The 21,793-nt window shown below is 44.1% G+C and overlaps 1 protein-coding gene across 3 annotated transcripts in view; it reads left to right on the top strand.

Annotated features, from left to right (window-relative positions):
* CAMSAP3 (calmodulin regulated spectrin associated protein family member 3) overlaps nt 1–16,521 on the top strand; it is a 142,395-nt gene extending 125,874 nt beyond the window's left edge. For all 3 annotated transcript variants that reach the window (XM_040346264.1, XM_040346263.1, XM_040346265.1), the window contains 10 exons: nt 382–439; nt 3,892–3,929; nt 4,041–4,113; nt 5,643–7,467; nt 9,887–10,020; nt 10,198–10,445; nt 10,550–10,652; nt 13,884–14,002; nt 14,850–14,968; nt 15,890–16,521. In XM_040346264.1, the coding sequence (XP_040202198.1) occupies nt 382–439; nt 3,892–3,929; nt 4,041–4,113; nt 5,643–7,467; nt 9,887–10,020; nt 10,198–10,445; nt 10,550–10,652; nt 13,884–14,002; nt 14,850–14,968; nt 15,890–16,192 (3,020 nt within the window). In that variant the 3' untranslated portion in view covers nt 16,193–16,521. The remainder of the gene's footprint in view (nt 1–381; nt 440–3,891; nt 3,930–4,040; nt 4,114–5,642; nt 7,468–9,886; nt 10,021–10,197; nt 10,446–10,549; nt 10,653–13,883; nt 14,003–14,849; nt 14,969–15,889) is intronic.
* The last annotated feature ends 5,272 nt before the right edge of the window (nt 16,522–21,793 follow it).

Here is a 21,793-nt window from a genome sequence, read left to right as displayed (position 1 = left end):
AAATTCCAATTAAATACGTTTTACGTTTTTGGTTGTAACATGACAATATGTGGAAAATTTCAAGGGGTATGAATACTTTTTTCAAAGCACTGTAACGGTCACAATTGCCAGTGTGTCCACTCAGTCATACATTCAAGCCCTCATTTGGCTGCTGTCATATATAGCTGATCACATGTGCAGCTCCATGGCAACTACAGATCTAAACTGAGGCTAAGATGGCGCTGTCCTCGGCTGTAAAGGAGGATTATGTTTATTTGTTTATATTATTTCTGTGTGTGTGGAATTTTAGTTTTTTTTCTAAAGGCTAATGGGTTTTTGCAGCAATATGGACTATAAATGTAATAATCCTTCTAATGTTTAGCTGAAATATTTGTCTTTTAGATTTGCAGTCAAGCACTGAGAGCACCACACCCACACCATCAAGTGCGCATAGTGGAGGGTAAATATTTTTTTTTTTTTTTTTTATTACAATCAATGACAACAAGTTTACAAGTTACTTTTTGGAAAACAGAAATCATTCCAAACAAAATCATGGATTTATGAATTAAAGTGGTTGCAATGGCATATGTTTTTTTACCTTAATGAATTCTCTTCATTAACCACTTAAGACCCGAACCAAAATGTAGCTAAAGGACCTTGACCCTTTTTGCAATTCGGCACTGCGTCGCTTTAACTGACAATTGCGCGGTCGTGCGACATGGCTCCCGAACAAAATTGGCGTCCTTTTTTCCCCACAAATAGAGCTTTCTTTTGGTGGTATTTGATCACCTCTGCAGTTTTTATTTTTTGCGCTATAAACAAAAATAGAGCGACAATTTTGAACAAAATTCAATATTTTTTACTTTTTGCTATAATAAATATCCCCCAAAAATATATAAAAAAAAATTGTTCCTCAGTTTAGGCCGATACATATTCTTCTACATATTTTTGTTAAAAAAATCGCAATAAGCATTAGCGGTTGGTTTGCGCAAAATTTATAGCGTTTACAAAATAGGAGATAGTTTTATTGCATTTTTATAAATTATTATTTTTTTTACTACTAATGGCGGCGATCAGCGATTTTTTTTTTTCCGTGACTGCGACATTATGGCGGACACTTCGGACAATTGACACATTTTTGGGACCATTGTCATTTTCACAGCAAAAAATGCATTTAAAATGCATTGTTTATTGTGAAATTGACAATTGCAGTTTGGGAGTTAACCACAGGGGGCGCTGAAGGGTTTATGTGTGACCTGAAGTGTGTTTACAACTGTAGGGGGGTGTGGCTGTAGGTGTGACATCATCGATTGTGTCCCCCTATAAAAGGGATGACACGATCGATGCTGCCGCCACAGTGAAGAACGGGGAAGCCGTGTTTACACACGGCTCTCCCCGTTCTTCAGCTCCGGGGACCGATCGCGGGACTCCAGCGGCGATCGGGTCCGCGGTTCCGGAGCTTCGGACCGGGTCGCGGGAGCGCGCCCGTGACCCATGGCTGGGTACTAGTACAGGACGTACCTGTACGTGCTTGTGCCCAGCCGTGCCATTCTGCCAACGTATATGTGCAGGAGGCGGTCCTTAAGTGGTTAAGGTAAAAATCCTTCCAGGATCAGCCCCCCCCCCCCTCCAAATACTAACCTGAGTCCTATTTCAGTCCAGCGCTGACAGCACTGTGCTGTCTCTCCTCACAGGACTCAGAGGTAGCAATGGGAGCCATTGGCTCCTGTTGCTGTCAATCAAATCCTGCTAGGAGCAAGAAGGGAGAGGGTGCGAGGTGCACACTGACACACTCAGCCTGACTCGGGATGGAGTGCACCCAAAATAAGCACCTTGCTATGAGTGCACTCAGAAGGGAGGAGGGGCCCAGAGCACCAGCGGGGGACCCCAGAAGAGGAGGAAAGGAACCACTCTGCAATAGAGCAGGTATGACATGCTTTTTATTTTAGGGGGGGGAAAAATTAAGCTTTACAATTACTTTAAATTGTGGGAAGTGACGTGCAAATTGCCCAGTGGTTTTTGGCAGATATGCAGTGCATTTTTTTTTTTTTTTTTTTTTTTTTTAAGCTTGAATACAGTTTAAGCTAGAAGTGTCCCCAGAAGACCAGTGATATTTAAAAGCTATATGATTTATTATAGGCATGTTGTATATTTACAGTACCATACATTCACACACGTCACTGCCCTCAAGAAGCTTACAATCTAAGAATCCCTATCTCACATGCATACCGTATGTACATGCACACACATGCTAGATGACCTTCAGAAATTCTGAAGAGTTGGAGGAGTCAGTGACAAATGATCTCAAGCAGTAACGAGCTTCAAAGTTTGTGATATGTTTTTCCTTATTTACTTCCCCTTTGGGCTATCTCTGGACACTGTGGATATAGTCTATAAAAGAACTGTAAGGCTTCATTCACACTACAGCTTTTTGAATCGCAGGCAGATTTGCCACAAATCTGCCCATCATTTGACAGCACCGATGTGCGAATGACAAATCGCGGGACTCACATTTGAGATGCCATTCATTTGAATGACACCGCGAATCTGCCACGATTGTCACGCGATAAGTTGCATCGCTAGTAATGCATGTCGCACAAAAAAAGCTCAGTAGCTACTTTGGGGTGACATGCTTCCCGCGATGCAGTTTTCTGTGCGACATTCGAGGCAATTGCATGTCACTAGGGGCAGAGGCTTGTGTACTTGGGGACCAAAATATCCACACATAGACCTCTGTGTGTAATTGGTTTCCTGTTACTTTGTGCTTAAAGAGGAATGTCACTCTCTCTCTCTCCCAATCCTTAAGCTGCTAGCATTAGTAAAAAAATAGGAAAGTATATCATATTTACCGTATTTATCGGGGTATTGCTCGCACCCGCGTATAGCACGCACCCCCAACCTAGAAGGGAAATTTCCGAATTGCCCCGCGTCCATCGGTGGCCTTGTCCGGTCCGGCGTCCATCTGCGGCCTCGGTGGTTTCCTCCCGCACTGTCTGAGTCGAATCTCCGCTTCCCACGCTGGGTTTGAACGCTGCCGCCGACATATACCGAGCGCAGTACGCTCGGCCACGCTCAGCTTCTCACGCATAAAGGCTAGGAGGCGTCACAGAGCGTGACTGCGAGCGAAGCCGAGCCTGGCCGAATGTACCCGAGTGTACTGCGCTCGGTATATGTCAGCGGCGCAGTTCAAACTCAACGCGGGTATCGGCGTATATCGCACACCCACGAGTTCCCCCTTATTTTAAGGGGAAAAAAGTGCGCGGTATACGCCGATAAATACGGTAGTTTTCAGGAGGGGTGGAGGGGAGAATGGGTTTTCTCATCTAAGCACACTCTCCTGCATGCATGTCTGAGCTAAGGGCAGATGGATTCCAGGAAGTAAATGCTACACGAGTCCTCTGCTCTTACTCAAGATGGACACAGCCAGCAATGCTAGGGGTTATTTTTGCTTTTTCAAATGGATTTCTCAGCAAAATAAAGCATGTAGACATTGATGGATGGGTAAAGTTTGCTTTAAATATTAAAAATGAATTAAATAGGGTTTTTGGTTTGTTGTGCTCAGATGCAGGGAAGGTCCACTTTAAATACTAGCCATATTTACTTGAAACAATGTGTGCTGACCTGCCTTGCATCTGTGACTTGAGGTGGAGACCATGACCATGGAGCTGTGCACCTGTGTAAGAATCCCTGAACTGAACAGGTGAATGTTCTGTTATTTAGATTCCCGCTGAGAGCACAGAGATCTCCCTTACAGCGCAAATAATTTACATGGTAGTTGAGAGTAATGGGTATGTTAGGGAAGATGCTCTCTGGTGGTCAAAAATTATGATTAGGGAATAAGGTAAAACGATTTTTGTTCAAAATCTAAATGAGTTTAAAATGAGTATGTTTGTTTTATATTTTTTTTCTCAGGTGTTCTCCTGTCTTTAACTTCCGACCTGGAACCACAGGTAAGTCTCACTTGCCACCACTATAAACGTTTTAAGGGTCGACTTGAATGTACATTATAGAATATAGTTGTATTGACATTTTAAACACCAAGTTGTCCTTTTTTGTGGTAGGATCCCTCCCTCACTCTTCATCAATGTCTCACATGGAAGGATTTGGAAAGTCCTGGGCAAAAAACCCATTAAGGTAGGTGTAGAAGTTCTTCACTGAAGGTGCTCTGAAAGCAATGTATACAGTTTTTGTATTTTATGGGGTCACTCATATATTTTTATTAAGATTTCAAATTGTAATAGAACATGTAGGTAATGGAACAAATACAAAATAGAACGGTCAGCATAGGCAGTGTACAGACAGTGACAACCATAATATATAGAAAGAATAAAGGGGTCCAACCATGGACCCATAAAAAGTCCATAAACCGGTACGAGAAACTACATCAATGTGGGCAATCGTGAAGAGTCCCATGTAAAACTTATGCAGCTATAATTTCTAGAAAAGGCTCGACCAAAAATATGGGCCTTATTTCAGGACAACATTGTAGGCCCAGCGGAAGGGTCAAGCAGGACTATGCCCACCCAACCCCTTGACGGGACAAATGAAAACCATAGAAATATAAGAATTAACTTTATCTAATAAAGCAACCACTATAGAACCCAGCCATTGACTCATTTTAGCTGTCAGATGAACATTGAAAATAGCCAGAATATCAAATATATCAGCTACATGTTTTATAGGGTAGTTTTTCACATATAGAGCTTAAACAAAAACCCTAATCCCAAAAAAAAAAAGGTCCAGCTAAAGGACCCAACCTGTACTGGAGTAAAAAGGTAAACCAAGCTAATAAAGAACAGAAAGAAAATAGGGGGAAAGGAAGAAAGAGTAGGAGCATGCCCACCCGAGAGTCTGTCAACAGAAGCCAATGACAACCTTAAAGGGGTTGTAAAGGCAGTACGTTTTTCATCTTAATGCATTAAAATAAAGGCCTCCTGTGTACATCAGCCCCCTAATACTTACCTGAGCCCCAGCTCTATCCAGTGATGTCCATGAGTGCCTCGGCCATCCAGGACTCTCCCTCCTGATTGGCTAAGACACGGCAATGGCGCCATTGGCTCCCATTGCCGCCAATTGGGAGAGGGGGTGGGGCCAAACCGTGGCTCCGTGTCTGAATGGACACACAGAGCTGTGGCTCGGCTTGTGTGGCCCCATAGCAAGCTGCTTGCTGTGGGGGCACTCGACAGGAGGGAGGGGTCAGGTGCAATGGAACAGGTAAGTATAACCTGTTTGTTAGTTTTAAAGAAAAAAAACAAGACTTTAGTATCACTTTAAGTATCTGGCACTCGTAGGTAAGAGAGCCAGAGGGTCCATACCTTTTCAGATGGGCATTGTTTATCCTGTAAGACACTAAACATATTTTCATGTAGCATGATCCAAGTCAGCTTTCGCTGCATTAGAGCCAAATCGATCATTGGACTTTTCCATGCAGTAGCAATAGCCTTTTTACCAGCCAAAAACATATAATATATTTAAAGTCTGTGTGGATCTAGGAATATTGTCCAAAGGTTGGTTAAGCAGTTGGATTTGAGGCTCTTTAGAAATGTTATCCAGGGTGACTGAGTAAATTTAGGGAACTCGTATCCAGAAACATCAGACCTTGGGGCAGGTCCATCATGTGTGAAGAGCAACAATGTCCTGAACATTTTTTTTTTTTCTTCTAGCTCCCCGCTGTCTCAGGCAGTTTCCTTCAGCATACCATTTGGCCTTGACAGTGATGTTGACATCGTAATGGGGAACCCTGTGAACATTCTTCGTTCTGTCAGCTCAGATAGCCTTACACCTCCTGTGTATGCTCCCTCTTCCCCAAAATCCCCCCAGTGCATTACTCGAGCTACCTACAGCCCTCCTGAGGATGCAGCTGAATTTCCAACACAACCACGCACCTTTAAGAAGGTCCCATTGACTGGAAAGTGCACCACAGACCTGCAGGTTCAGGAGAAACCAGGTGGTGGACAAGGAACACAGACAGAATTGCCCACCATTGAAGAAGCGCTGCAAATTATCCACAGTTCTGAGACTCGGCTGCACCCAGAGGGAGCACCAGATGGATTTTACCTTCACTCACCAGAAGAGTCCAAGCCAACTAAAGTAGAGGATATGGTTCCAAATCTGGGTGTGTACAGGACACATGATACACCCAGAAGATTGTCTAGAGATGACGATTCTGTGCTAAGAGACAATAGCCTGGATTCTGATGTGGATGAGAACAGGGCAAATCAAGAGTCCAGTCGCAGCTCTCTTAGCTCACAAGCTGATTCCTCTGCTGGATCGGGTACAAAGATGACAAGTTTTGCTGAACGCAAGAAGAAACTTGATGCCAAAGTTAACTCGGATAGTTCCCCATCTGGTTCACCCAATACGACCACATGGGCCCAAAAGGCAGAGGAGTCTCCTGTAAAGAGTCCCGCTTTAAACTCTGAAATGAATCAGCTTGGCGCCAGGCTTGAAGAGAAGAGAAGGGCTATTGAAGCCCAGAAAAAGAGAATTGAAGCGATTTTTGCAAAGCATCGGCAGCGACTTGGAAAGAGTGCCTTTCTTCAACTGAAAAATAAGGAAGGGGAAGATGACTGTGAAGAGGATGATCTGAAATTATCACCAGATGAGGGCCTTCCTAAAGAGTTAGAAGAAAGACAGATGAAACAAAACGAAGAAGAAAAGAATGAGAAGATGAATGATGGGTCTGTAAAACCACGGGGAGAGAAACAGGTGAGCTTTTCCCCTGAGGTGACAAAAGCAGGACTAGATAACAATCTAGGAGACTATAATAAAGCAGTAGCAAAATTAAATACAGCACTATCATCTCTACAGACAGACATGAAAAGATTATCTGACCAGCAGGATAAGATGATGAAGAAAGAGAGCAAAGCTTGGGTCATCCCAGTTCCAAAGTCCTCCCCTCCACCCCACCGACCCAAGTCTTCACCGCCTACTAGACTTACGAGAGAGTTCCAAACTCCTCGTTCCTCATCTGCATCTCCATCTCAGTCACCTTCACGAATAGCTCCAAAGTCCCCCCAACCCAACACCAGGAGGTCTTTGCAACCTGTGCCTGTAACACATAAAAGTCCCAAAAATATGCGGCCAGTAGAGCTGAAGCTTCCACCTATCAACAGAGTCCTGACTCCTCCTCATAATGTGGACACCATACCTCACTTGCGTAAATTCTCCCCAAGCAAAGTTCATGTCCAGACGCGATCCTCTCTACATTTTGCAGAGGATACAAATGAAGGTGAAAACGAGGACAATTTGCCAACTAATGAAGTTCATGGAAACAACTCGCGTCCAGTAGCCTCTGTGGTTCCTCAAAGTAGTGGCATTGGACCACTGGCTGGGGAGGAGAGGGAAGGGAAGAGGAGCAGTTTGATTGAAATCCCATTGTCTGATCTGCAACCAACAGAAGACTCGGATTTAGAAGGAGAAGACTCGTTAGATGCTACTCCTGGAGAAGATGGTGTAACACAGAGAGGACTTGGATTCTTCTTCAAGGTAAAGGCATTGAATAAGCTTACTTTGTTATACATCCTTGGGTTACATTTAAACCTAGCCCAGTACCTTTATTCTTTGGGTCAGAAAGACTGAGGAGATGATTAGCATGGTTAGGATTTTCCAGGGATCTGTTGTATGACAACACAGGTCCCTGGGAAATCTTAAAATTAACCTGAGCCCAGACTTAACTATTTACATATTTTGAACACGCAATAAAAGCATTTAAACAAGCTCTCATTTTAGTTTTAGGCATTGCAGTGACATTTATCTACAAAGTTCACCACAGGGGCACTGAAATCTTGTCTCTTTTCCTATTGTGTTCTATTGCTATATAATCTTGGCAGCTTGTCAGCTCTCGAATGAAATTACACAGCAGGGGGTTCTAAGCTGTTAGACACTAGCTAAAATCCCAGTTTAGGGTCTTTGTCAATATCTTTTAAAAATGAATCTGCAGCTAGAGAGGTCAGGGATGGTTTGTTATGCTCACATTTCCCTTGTTAAAAATATGTGTATACTTTAATGGGCAATACTTTTTTATGCTGCCTCTCCTTCTCCTTTCATCCTTTTCATGGTGCCTCTGTGCTGCCTGTGCCCTCACTTCTTTGCCACCATTTTGATGCCTTTCCTGGGTCAGCTCGCAATATAGTCCTAGTGGGGATGTGGGACATGGAACGCATGACATCATGTGACTCATCTTGTGCATGTGCCATATGAAATACATTCATCTGTTCATTAAAAACATAATCCTGGGGGAAGGCTTTTTTTAAAAGGATTAATGTAACGTCGTATGGCGCATGTGCATGATAAGCTGTATGATGTCATACATTCCACATCAGGCATGCCATAGTACAACAATCTTGTGAGATCCGAGCTGAAACACAGGGACACCAATCTGTTAGCATTCTACAAGGAAGTGAGCTGCCATCTAGATGGGGGAAGGCCTGTAGATGTGGTGTATCTGGATTTTGCAAAGGCATTCGATACAGTTCCCCATAAATGCTTAAAGCGGAGATCCCACTAAAAAAAAATATTAAAAGCCAGCAGCTGCTGACTTTTAATAAATGGACACTTGCCTGTCCAGGGTGCCCGCGATGTTGGCAGCCGAAGCCGATCTGTCGCTCGAGGATCGGCTGCTGCCGCCGCCATCCTCTGTAAGGGAATCAGGAAGTGAAGCCTTGCAGCTTCCCGGTTCCCTACTGCACATGTGCGAGTCGCGCTGCACATCCCCACTGGTCCCTGCTGTCTTCTGGGACCTGTGTGTCTCCCAGAAGACAGCGAGGGAGGACAGAATAGGCGCCGGAAGTGGCGTAGATCACTGATGTGATCTATGCCCGGAAATGGGAGCAAATACCTGTATTATACAGGTATCTGCTCCCTCCTCCCCCCTGAAAGGTGCCAAATGTGACACCGGAGGGGGGGGGGGAGGATTCCAAAAAGTGGAAGTTCCATTTTTGGGTGGAACTCGGCTGTAATCTACAAACGGAGATCTGTAGGCATGGACCATAAAGTTTGTTCTTCGAAAGAAAACTGATTATGGGGGCATGTCTAAAGGGTGGTGATAAATGCCGTGCACGCAGACTGGTCTGTAGTGGTAAGTGGGGTACCCCAAGGCCTGTCTTGGGACCAATTCTGTTTTATTTATTCATAAATGATATAGAGGATGGGATGAATAACAATAAATTCACATCAGGATATAGATTTTTTTTAGACCTGAATAAAATATAGTGGAACCTTGGTTTACGAGTAACGCGGTTAACGAGTGTTTTGAATAACGAGCAACTTCTTTTTTTCTTCTTCTTTTTTATTCTGACTCGGTTTGCGAGTCTCTTGCAAAATGAGCAGAATTCAAGCTAATGGGGTGTGCAGTACCGCATTTGGCCAGAGGTACATATACTACACGTCACTGGGCCGACTCTTCCCAGCTCACCTCATGTCCGTGAGTCTGTGCGCATTTAATCGCATTCAACACCCTACCGCCCTTCCCTTTTTCAGGGCACTTCTCAGCATATCCTTATTCAATTAACTACCCATTACTTACCTTGGATATGCCCCCTTTTCTTGGCATACTGACCAGACCACCAAGGCACACTTCAGGTCTATTTATGTTGCAAGTCTTGTCGCGTGTTTATGTGATCCACATCTCTCTCGGTCAGAGGGTAACGAATATATATATATAATATATATATATATATATATTGTTTGTGTTTGTTTTTTCAAATCCACTTTAATTCTGCAAGCACCAAAGCGCCATCAGATGGATTATATCCTGTTTGCTTTACTTTTTAAATATTAAAATCCATTAGTATTTCCTACACTGCTACTGTTTGGGCATTTGTCATCCATTAAATGTTCTATATGGTGATATCGGGGATTGGAGACGTAATTGATAGTTGTAAATTTAGATGTCTTCTTTCCTTAGGGTGAGGCGAGGACAGAGATGGAGATGGCCCAAAGGAGAGCAGCCTTGCTAGAGAGACAGCAGAAGAGGAGTGAGGAAGCCAAAAAACGAAAACAGTGGCAGGAGGAAGAAAGAGAGAAAAAAGAGGAGGCCAAGTATGTTCTACCTGGGCACCATTCCATTATCTTTTTGTCCTAATAAAAACTGTGGAGTTTCCAGTTGGATAGAATAAAAATACTCTTTCTGGACTAGCTATAGGAGTAGTATTTTTTAATATCTACAATTTGGGTGGATAATATGTTTTCTTTTGCTTTTCTTTTCTTTTTTTTTAGACCGCAGGAGGAGCAGCAGCAGCAACAACAACAACCGCGGCAGCGTAAGGATGAAGATGCGATTCTACGTCGTGGTGACTTCACAAGGCTGGAGTATCAGCGTCGACACCAGCTGAAGATCATGGAAGATCTGGACAAAGTTCTTCGGCAGAAACCAATGACCGTCCGGGCTGTTAAGAAGCCTCGACCCAAGACCATCTTCAATGATGACTCGATGATTGCCCGAAGCCCTGTCAGAGGATTGCTGGGTAATATTTTAGATTACAGAAATGAGTGTAACTCATAGAAGTTCTTAAAAGTTGACTTTTGCTGTATCTGCAAAGACTGGTACTTATTTGTGGTCTGTTTTCAGGTTCCAAGCTAAGTAAAGTTTATTCTCAGTCCACCATGTCCCTCTCCACGGTGGGGAATGAAAATGGCAGTGGAACTATGAGGAAGTCTCCCAGATCTCCAAGGTAAAGTTTACCTCTGGACAACGTGTAGGGGATGTAGACGGCGTGAAAGACAAAATAGTGTAAAGAGTGTTGTCTTTTTGTCTTCGTTTGGCATCTTGCGATGCATACAGGGAACCTACCTACCTGCCAGGTATTTCAGTTTGCCTTGCCTCTTTATCTCTGTAATCTGCTGATCCTGGAACACATGTGCTTGGGGATGTTGCCTTTCAGACACAGAAATCATGATGTAAAAGAAATGTCAGTATAAAGCGCAGTTTTCCCACAGCTACCAATCAAAATCAAACGTGTCTTTAGAAGGTTGAATATTACTGATGAAGAAAGTGTAGAGCGCAGTTATACTGGACAACATGGAGTACACTTTTTCGTTTAGACTTTATGCACGAAGGACTTTACAAAAGGGGTGGAAATATTACAGGGTGTATGAAATCTCTTGTTCTGCTGTTTCCAAAAAGGCCCAATAGACCATTTTTAATGACAATTTATAAAGTATTCTGGTAGCATGGTCTGGTTCAAGCCACATTTACACTTTTTTTGCCCATGTTGTTGCACAGTGTCTGTGGCTTGTGGTGTATTGCTAGTCATATTCAATGAACTTGTGGACCGTGGTTTGAGGGCCCAATAAAAAATGGATGTGTATACTCAACAAAGCGCACATCCAAACTAAAAAAAAAATAAAAAAAATAAGTAAGTGCAAATATGCGCCATCGTATCTGTGAGCCGGACCCACAAACTAAGATACGCCTAAAAACAGGCTTCAACCCGCCGATGTAACTTGCCTACACCGGCGTAGCGTAGGCGCACATTTAGGCTGGACGCTCCCATTGTTTAGCCATTCAAATATGCAAATGAGGGAAATACGGCGATTCACGAACGTAAGTGCGCCCGACGCAGGCTACGCAATGTGCGCGTAAGTTGTACATCCGGCGTAAAGTTATGCCCCATAAAGCAGGTGTAACTCAGCAGCAGACATGCAAAGGTCTGCACCAGGGAACTCAAGCCGACGTATTATACGCTGTTTACGTTGGACGTATATCTGGCTGGGCGTAGGTTATGTTCATGGCGTACGCAGTGATCCGGCGTATCTTAGGTAGTTGTTCCGACATGGTTGTGAGCATGCGCAGAGGGATGCATCCACATCCCGGCGCATGCGCAATTCGTGATACGTATCCGGCGCTCGGACCATCATTTGCATGGGGTCACGCCTCATTTCCATGGCTCACGCCCACTTCCACCTACAGGTGGGGGAGGGGAATGAAAGTAGGTGTAATTGAAATGAGGAGCAATATAGCCCAAATGGCATCAGCATAAAAATAAATATAAATGATATTTTTATGCTGATGCCATTTGGGCTATATTGCTCCTCATTTCAATTACACCTACTTTCATTCCCCTCCCCCACCTGTTTATTCACTTATCCATTCACCACTGATTAGCGCAGCACTACCCTCCCCATTTTCAATTGCTTATGGTTTGATACACCTTCCAGTGCCGCAGCTGTACCTCCACTTCTCATCACTTTCATTTCCCCTCCCCCTTTCTTCCCCTCTCTGTTTCCCCTCCTTTGATAAGCGTGGTAATATCCATTTTTCCACTTCCACCTACGCCTTCGAAACCCAGCGCAGTTTTGGGAGCAGTGGCTTTGTGAATTCAATGCTTGCCTCTGTGCGCTGCATATTTTATTTGTGCTACGGTGGCGTAATGTGCGCCTGCTCTCTGTGAATCCGGGCCATCATGTTTAAAAAGGAAACTTGGAACAGAGGATGAAAGGTTTAAAACCCTGGTACTAAACCCGTGGCCCAAAAGACACGTGGCTTTTTGGTGTTGCCATACGGTCCTCAGGCACAGCAGTCAGTAGTAGTGATTTTTCCATACCTAAGTCCTTTCTCAGGGACAGGAAATATTTGTTCAATATTATTAACTTGCAATTCACTATTAGTTTTCTTTCTTTAAAATTCATTTTTGTTCTTTTTATTTTCACCTGGTGATCCAACCAGCAAGTCTGGTATTTTTCAACTTCCTTTAAATAGACTAAGCTGTCTTTTTGTTTTGTTTTTATTCCCAGTAGAATGTTTTATGTGCAAACAGGTTTGTATACACTGTATAAAATAACAAATATACAAATGTACAATATAACTTTTTGTGAAATAACAGACCAAGCTGTCCTGACAAAGTAGCAGTTAGAAGATTGAGACAAACCATTTACCACTATGGGGCACTTATAATGGTTGGCTTTTATTCATTTATGTAAAGCCTTTATCCCAAAAGGAAAAAAAAAAAAAACTATTTCTGTAACTGCTTAACGGGTCTTGGAGGGGGGGGGGGGCGGGAATTGGCAACAAAGAAAAAATAATATAGTGTATACAATTGCGACACAAGTCATATTGTAATTGAATGTTATTAATTTTCAAAAAATGCAATGCAATATGGCTACCCGGAGATGTTCTGTACAAACGCCCCCTCCCCAGAAACATAACTTCCTGCTTGTGTGATTGGCTCACTGATTTTCCCAGAAGTCTGCACTAAGATGCAGGTGAGATTTCAGGCATCCCATGCAACAAAATTTTAATTTTTGGTGAGATACTACCAGTAGAAACTAGTCTAAAGGGACGCAGCAGATTTCCTCATTGGCGCCCTGCAGCTGATTAATAATTAGGAAACCACGCTCATTAGATCCACTCAGGGGACAGAGGCACAGACACACACACAGGGATTTCTTCAGAAAAACAAAATGTAGGAATCTGCAACAAAGCTTTTTAACACCCTTGTACTGTACATAGATCACCCAGAGCAGGGGCGGACTGACCATTCGTGCACTCGGGCACTGCCCGAGGGCCCCATGCCACTAGGGGGCCCCATCAGGGCTGCCTGGCTCAGTAAAACCAGGGACAGTATGTAAAAATCTTTTTTTTTTTACATCTGTCCCTGATATGTCCAATACCGACATGCTTTTGATGTGAAAATCCTGAGATTTTAGCTGCCTCGTCTCTGCACTGCCTCCTGGCATGGTGGCCATCTGTAGGCCCGGGGCCCCATAATCTTCTATTGCCGGGGGCGTTGTGAGTTGTCAGTCCGCCCCTGACCCAGAGGGGAATGCTTTTTTTCCTAACAAAAGTGAAGTTACGCTTTAATAAGTGTTAGCTGAGCAACACATGACTGATCGAGTTCAAGACTTTTTTTTGTATAATAAGATTATACACTAATAGACTTTGACTTTCTTTTTTATCCTCACAGAGCGATGTCTCCCTCTGGTCTCATGTCTCCCAGCCGGGGTCTCTTCACTCAGAATGGCGATAAGGATTGGGACACTGGATCCACAGCCTCATCCCCTGCCTCCATCCCAGAATACACTGGTAATTTTTCTACCCTTCTTCTCTCATAATGATTTGTAAATTATTGCTCTGTCAATGTCCTTCCTTCTAAAAATAGAAGGAAGGGCTTTGGATCCTGCTCTGGTCTTGATGACATCCAGTGGCGACTGCTCATCAGGGGCGCCTCCCCCCTAATCCATGCGCCCGGCCCCTAATCTACATGTAGGGAGCCGGACGCATGGATTCCAATGGGGCTCGAATTGTGTGACATTAATGAGTTAATATTCCCTAATGTCTTCCTATTTCTCCTTCCGGCCAATCGGGAAGTGGGGCCTGAGACCCCATTGTCCAGGAGTCCGAAGACCCGATTGGCTGGGAGAAGAAGCGATGACCGGGACACGGGTAAGGCACAGGCGCGACCTGCATGGGGTAAGTGCAGCGCTAATCGAGGCCTGGTGGGCCAGAGGGCTAGCTAGTGGGGGAGTTGTGGGTATTGTGTGCGGTGGCAGGCTCGAGCAACAGGGGGGTTGGAAGAGACTATTGTGGGGTGGTGGGCTGGAGCGACAGGGTGGGGGTCTCTGTTGTCTGGTCTGTTTTTGTTTTTTGTTTACAACTACTATTGCTTTTTTATTGGCTTTTGAAATTTACAAATGCAGCAATTTTGAAATTGGATTAAAAGTTTAGCTCTGGGAAACTTTATTTTTTTATTTTTTTTATGAGGTGCAAATGAAGAGGAAAGAGGGACAAGAGGGACTTTGTTCCAAATCAGGGACAGTTGGGAGCTATGTATACGTGCCAAGACAATGCTGTATTTTCTAAGAGATGGACATATATAAAGATGCCTCTACTTTGGTTTTCCATATCTGATTAATGTCCATTTTTGTTTCAGGGCCAAAATTGTACAAGGAACCAAGTGCAAAATCAAACAAATTTATCATAAACAATGCATTATCTCACTGCTGCTTGGCAGGCAAAGTCAACGAAACACAGAAGAGCAAAGTCCTTGAGGTTGGTAACTCTTATAGGTGTTAGACTGCTGGCCAAAATGTTTAAATGGCTCTGAAAAGAGCAAGAATCATTGGTAGATGGCAAGGATCTGCAGGGTTGCCAATTTGTGTTTTGCTACAACTCCCCAGATAACTCTCCTTTCAAGTAGTTTGCAGGCTGACTTGTAATAAGTGGCCATGTGGGGTGGATAAAGGCAGAGCGGTCAACTCCTGTTGGTGTCCTGAGCTCTTGGAAGCTGCAGGAACAATAGAGCAAGGCAGAGAGTCAATTCTGCCAGCATATATAGCAATCCTTATACTGCAGACAGCACTGACATGGTCAAGTTAATGCTGCTAGCTTAGAACCATAAGAGGGTGAGGTGATTGGGATACCCTGCACACACAGGTAGCTTGAATGTCTGTTCTACACTGGAGGAAGTAGGTGCTTATATATGCTGTCAATAGGAAACGTTTTAAAGTGGTAGTAAACTCTGTATTACTACTTTTACCTACAGGTAAGCCAATAATAAGGCTTACCTGTAGGTACTGTAAATATCTCCTAAAATTGCACTGTTTAGGAGATATTCAGAGTGCATGCAGCTGGTTGACGTCACCGGCGCATGCGCTCTGAGGCTGGGTTCACCCAATCATGGAGCGGCTTACAGCAGGGGTCTGGTACGTCCCTGTTCACCATTTTAGGTCAGAATTGTTGTCAGAATTTGGACCTGAAACAGAGCAGAAGACGTACCGGACTCCTGTGCAATTCGCACAGGAGATGTGTGAACCGGCTCCATAGAGAGCCGGTCACAATCTCCTGTCATGTGAATTGGATGCGGAGAAACCAGTGTGTGTGTTTGTGTGTGTACACTAACCCTTTAGATGTAGAGCTCATAATCTTTACCATAGAGATGCTAACATCCTAAACTCTTTAATCCATCCTTAGGACATGGACAAGAGCCAGTCCAACCATTTCCTCATCCTGTTCCGTGACAGCAGTTGCCAGTTCCGAGCAGTCTACACTTTTTCAGCTGAGACAGATGAACTGACCCGTCTGGCGGGCTTTGGCCCTCGCACTATCACCCTGTCTATGGTGGAAGATATCTACAAATACAGTTCTGACAGAAAACGCTTCACCCAGATCCCCAGCAAAACCATGTCCATGAGTGTTGATGCCTTCACAATCCAGGGCCATCTGTGGCAGACCAAGAGACCTACTACACCGAAAAAAGCCAGCACTCCCAAATGAATGCCCCGTACAGTCTCCAGCATGCTACTAAGCAGATGGTTATTGTTATCCAGTGTTGGGATATTGTGTTTGACTTCTGATTTAAGCTAGGTCAAGGTATTCTGTTCTAGGAACCTCACTGCTTCTACTTTGACCTGGCCGAGATGGTCATACTTCTAAATTAAGTTGGAACGTAATGTTGAGACCTTTCTGTAAGTTTGGTTGGAACGTCAAGTTTAGACTTTCCTATAAGATGTAACAGCTATTCCACACTGTCTGGAGGTGGTTTGGCTCTTAAAACACTTGTATGCAACTTTCTGAACTAGCTTCTTCTTTTTTTTTTTTTAAACCTGTTCTGTGAAAATTGCCTTTTTTCTACTTTTTGGTTTAGCTGCAGTGTATGTCCTGGTCTCAGGTGGGATGTCTTGCTTACTTTTTTATTTTTTTTCCTTCACTGCCCCACTGGAACGTGCCAAGCCTACTACCCACTGTCTATTAATGCAGTGCAGCTGCCTTCCACTAACATGGTGCCACCTTCCAGTCTTTAGCTCATGACCATTTATTGGTGCCTTTTATGATTTGTATTTTAGGACATAGTGGATAAGTCAGTCCATGTTTTTCCATCTGAAGGCTTTTCTCTATTTCTTTACTTGCAGCAGTCATCGCCGTAGAATAGATACTTGTGTTAATTTGCTATTTCAATGGCATACATTGTAAGTGTTTGCATACAAGCCCTGCACTTAAGAGTTTGGACACTAGGCAAGGGAGTTGGTTGCTCTCCTCCTAAGGCTGTACCCCTAAACAGGATGCTAGTTTAATGATCAACACACTTCTGCTGCTCTGCACAGGCAGCCAGATCCTACAGCTGTTTCAGCTTGTAGCTTCTTTCTTTTCAATGGACTATGAATGCGAAAGCAACAGACTGTAACTTATTGCCCAACGAGCAGGCATTAACGCAGGAAGTACCAAAGCTCAAATGGGGACCCCTCCTGTATTTTCAGTCCTTTGTTTATTAGCAGAGGTAGGTGACTTATGAGGTAGGACCATTTAAATTATTGTAAAAAGTTACCTTGAAGACATGCCATGTTTGATAACTGCCACAGCTGCTTGTGCCGTCATTTAAACGGTCAAGCCATCAAATGGCTGGTGTTCTAGCTGATCACGTGTCCAGCACTATGGCAACTGCAGATCAAACCGAGGCAAATTTGGCAGCTTCCTTGGTTGTAAGATGGGAGTATTTTAGTTCTGCTTTAAAGAGATTAGAAATGCAAATAAAAAAAATAACATGCAGGTTAATATTTACCTGCTCTGTGCAATGGAATGGGGGATACTGATATCTAGGAGAAAAAAAACTTGCCTTAATGCAAGGGATGCATTAAAGGATAAGTTCACTTTTTGACAATAAATTAATAAATGCAATTTTTTTTTTTTTTTTTGGATTCAGGACCCTCAAAAGCACTGCACCAGCGATCAGAAGATCTCCTACAGACCTGTCGGTGTATCTGTGCGGCCATGAATTGTACAGACAAGCAGATACAATCTGACAGGAAGACTCGATGAACTACTATGGCGATGCATAGTGCGGTGGTAGTTCATTACAAAACTACAAGCCAACAGCCGCAAAGCCTTTTGTGTCTTGTAGTTTTCCATTCACAGAGGTCTGTGAATGAGTGTTGCGTCCGGAGCCCCGCTCGGCGCCTTTTTTTTTTCTTCAAATTGTGACGGTGGGGGGGGGGGGGGGTTGATGATGAAGATGAGAAGATCCCCGCTAGCTGTCATATCGGGGGCTTGTCCATTCCTAACATATTACATCCTGAATATGGATGAAACATGTAATGTTTCACCCATAACATCTTACAACCAAAAGGTTCACTCATACATGCGAATTGGATGTGTTTTTTTTTTTTACTGCATCCGATTTGCATGACAGGAGACTGTGGCCAACTCTCAATGGGGCCGGTTCACACATCTCCACGAAGTGCATTGGAAAAGGGTCCTGTGCGTCTTTGGCTCCATTTCGGGTCTGAGTTTGGGCTACTTTCACACTGAGGCGCTATAGAGTTAAAAATAGCAAATAGCTAATAGCAAAGCGCCCTGAAAGAGCTGCTCCTTTCACTCCAGTGTGAAAGCCCCGAGGGCCCACAGGAGCTGTGCGCTGGCAGGACACTCAAAAAAGTCCAGCCAGCTGCATCCTTGAGGCATCTATGGGCAGCGGGGGTTTAAACCCTTTTTCAGCCGGTAGCAGGGGTTAAAAGTGCCCCGCTAGCAGATGAATAGTGCCACAAAAACAATGGTAAGGCGCCGCTAAAAATAGCTGTGCCTTACCGCCGTCGGCACAACTCCCCAGTGTGAAAGTAGCCTTAGTCAAATTCGGAACTGATTCACACTTGAAACGGAGAACAGGGATGCACCGGACTCCCTGCTGTGCTCCACAGCTGCAGCTAGTGTGAACCCAGCCTTAAGTTTATGCTTTAGGTCAGGGATATGCAATTAGCGGACCTCCAGCTGTTGCAAAACTACAAGTCCCATCATGCCTCTGCCTCTGGGTGTCATGCTTGTGGCTGTCAGTCTTGCTATGCCTCATGGGACTTTAGTTTTGCAACAGCTGGAGGTCTGCTAATTGCATATCCCTGCTTTAGGTGATTCATTTTGAGTAAAACCACGAATTGCATATCTCTACGATGCCAGTGATGAAACGAATATGTAGCACTTGCCAGTGTAGAGGACTTTTAGAACCACAGCCCGTGTTACTCAAATTCCACCTAGAAGAGCAGCCTCATATTCCTCTTATGGGTTGCCTTTAAGGGATTCTGGGGCCCAAGCTGGTGTTCGGCATTTAAGCTGAGCTGTGGTAATACTAGGTTGTTCGTGACCCTTTATATGAGGAATCCAGGAAGAGGTAGGCTGACATCAACACCATGTCCCCCTCCTCCCTTCAACTTTATTATTTATAGGAAAGTAAAGAATCTCCACTTTGGCTAGATACCAACTTAAAACCTAAGCTCTGTTTGGCTATGTTACAGATGAGAAGAGAGATCTCTGCTAAGGTCAGAGACCTAGCACTGGTCTGAACCCTTTGCCACCCATCATGAGTTCTGCTTTAACCCCAGCAAGTGTGAGGGGGATTTTATTTTTTAGAAGGTTTAAGCTGCTCATTCTTCTCAATTTTGTTATGCCATAAGCATAGTCAATGAGTTCACTGCCTTTGCTCCTTGTCCTCGGTGACTGATCATGGTATTCTTATTCCTTTTTGGAAGGTTTCCACTGCGCGCTGTTTTCGCCCATACACTGCCTTCCTGCCTGTACATGATTCCACTGCCGCCTTCAGCTTTCCTCACTTGTTCTGCATTGTGTTTGTTTAATGAATTGCGCTAATGTCTTGTAATTTGCGCTTGCTTAGCTCATGCTTTACAGTAGTCACTAAGCACAAGTATTTGCTCCTGTTTTTTTGGAGTGCTCATGGTAGGATGCTTTTTAAAGTACAGGCTTGTGAGCCTTGGTCTTTTCAGTTGTCGTAGATATATTTGTTGAACAAAATCCATGTTTCAGGGGCTGGATCCTAGTCCACTAGGTACCCCTAACTTGGCAAGCAAAGAAATGGTTCTGGTGCCGTTTACATCATTTTCAGACGGAGCTATACGCGTTTTGTTTTTTTGCTCCTCTTGTAAATGTAGATGTGTATATTCAGTATGGATGGACGTTGTTTATTTGTATGGAGTGTGGTGGGGGGATATCCAGTTGTGGGTTGCATAGCTTTATGCGCTAGGTCACTGTAATATTTTTGAAATAACCTAATCTATTGTATGGCAGTTAGGAGACCAGTAGCGTTATTTATCAAAGAACATGACTGGATTGTGCTCTTGGAGTTTGAAATCCAGCGTCACTTTCAGCGTAGGGCTGTATAATGTGCAACACTTCTCGGTGTTCGTAGTGAGATAAAAATGACCCATGTTCAGCTTGTGTCTGAATGCAGCTCATACACTAAAACTGCCTCCTTGCTGGTTTCATTGTGGATGAAAGATGGTCATGGCTTATCTGTCTGCAGTTCCTTTACAGAACCTCCTAGACTCTGTATTCAGAGAAATGCTGAACATGGTGACATGAGGGGTGCATACACAGCTTCAGCCTCAAGTATCATTCAATCTTTAAGATCTTACAGAAAAAGTTTAGGATTAATAAATAATAATTAAAAAAAAAAACCTTGCAGTGGGCTGCTAATTCTTCCTCCCTGTGAAAAGACCTGAAACGGACCAAAAGACGCAGTTTTTCTGAAAAACGCACCAGAGATATGTGAACTCTCTCCATAGACAGCTGGTCAAAAACGGCTGCTATTGCGAATTGGCTGTAGTGATGCTGCATCCGATTCATAATGGTGTAAACCCAGCCTAAGGCCCCTTTCACACTGGGTGCAGGAGGTGCGCTGGCGGTATAGTGACGATATTCGGCTGCTAGCGGTGTGCATTTAACGAAAAACCAGAGGCGCATTGCCGGTAGTATTACTGCGGTTTCCCATTGCTTTCAATGGGAAGGAGCGGTAAACACCCCGCTCCAAAGATGCGGCTAGCAGGACTTTTGGAGCAGTTCTGCTAGCGCACTGCTTCAGTGTGAAAGTCTTCGGGCTTCCACACTGAAGGGCAGTATTTTTTTTTAAGTGCTATTTTTAGCGCTAAACCCGCCTGAAAAACGTGTCAGTGTGAAAGGGGCCCTAAATGTTTATTAAATCTAGGGGGTAGATAGTTTGCTTATTGCTCGCTCCTCCAGGTTGTAGGCAAGCTCTTGCTACTGGGCATGCGTTGAATGCAATAATGTTAGCGTGCAACTGCCAAGTAGAGCCCTGAAGTGGTCTCGGGGGGGGACTAGTTGCCCACCATGGTGGAAACCCGCCAGAGCGAAGAATAAGAAGTACTAAAGCTTATTCCACTACCATTTAACTTTTGCAGGCAGGAGCCCCCCACTGCAAAGGTGACTTTTATGCTGTCTACCGTGGGACTGAGTTTTCCCCTGCCAAGCCTGTGACAAACAATTGGCAGTTAAACCCTAGCCCTGCAATGTGTTGGGGCACAGAAGTTAATTCTAGGAGCCAGATCAAAGAACTAGACTTTGTACTAATGTCACAACTTACAACTGTGCAAAGAAATCTTTTCCGTGCTACTACTTCCCTACCCTAAAATCAAAAGATCCACATGAGAAACCTCTACTAGGATAATGTATACTAGTGCTGGGGGCGTGAAGCTCACCCTATTCTTTCTCCCCCCCCCACATGAAAGTGGTATGGAGTGGTTAAACGGCTTCCAGAATGCATTTTCCTGTGTGAAGGCCCTTGGCAGTCTAGCTAAGAGGAAACCCAGGTTGGGTTATATAGATCCACGGTCCCAAACAGCTGTATGTCTGTCCATGTTCCATTCACACGAGTGTCTTCTAATTCTACACCCTTAGCACAAAGTACACAGCAGCAGCAGCTGAAGAAGTCGCAGCCCACAGACTCCCTACACCAGAATGTTGAAGCACACTTTGTATTCAACTGATTGAGATCACATATTGTTGGAGCAGTTTTTACCACAACCTCTGACTGGACCAGGAGATCCAAAAAAGAGCACTTTTTTTTTCCCCCTCCACTTTCCT

Source organism: Rana temporaria, chromosome 3 (assembly GCF_905171775.1).
Source record: "Rana temporaria chromosome 3, aRanTem1.1, whole genome shotgun sequence".
Taxonomy (NCBI): Eukaryota; Metazoa; Chordata; class Amphibia; order Anura; family Ranidae; genus Rana; species Rana temporaria.
The sequence above is the reverse complement of the archived record's forward strand: the minus strand, read 5'-3'. Positions and strand labels throughout refer to the sequence as shown.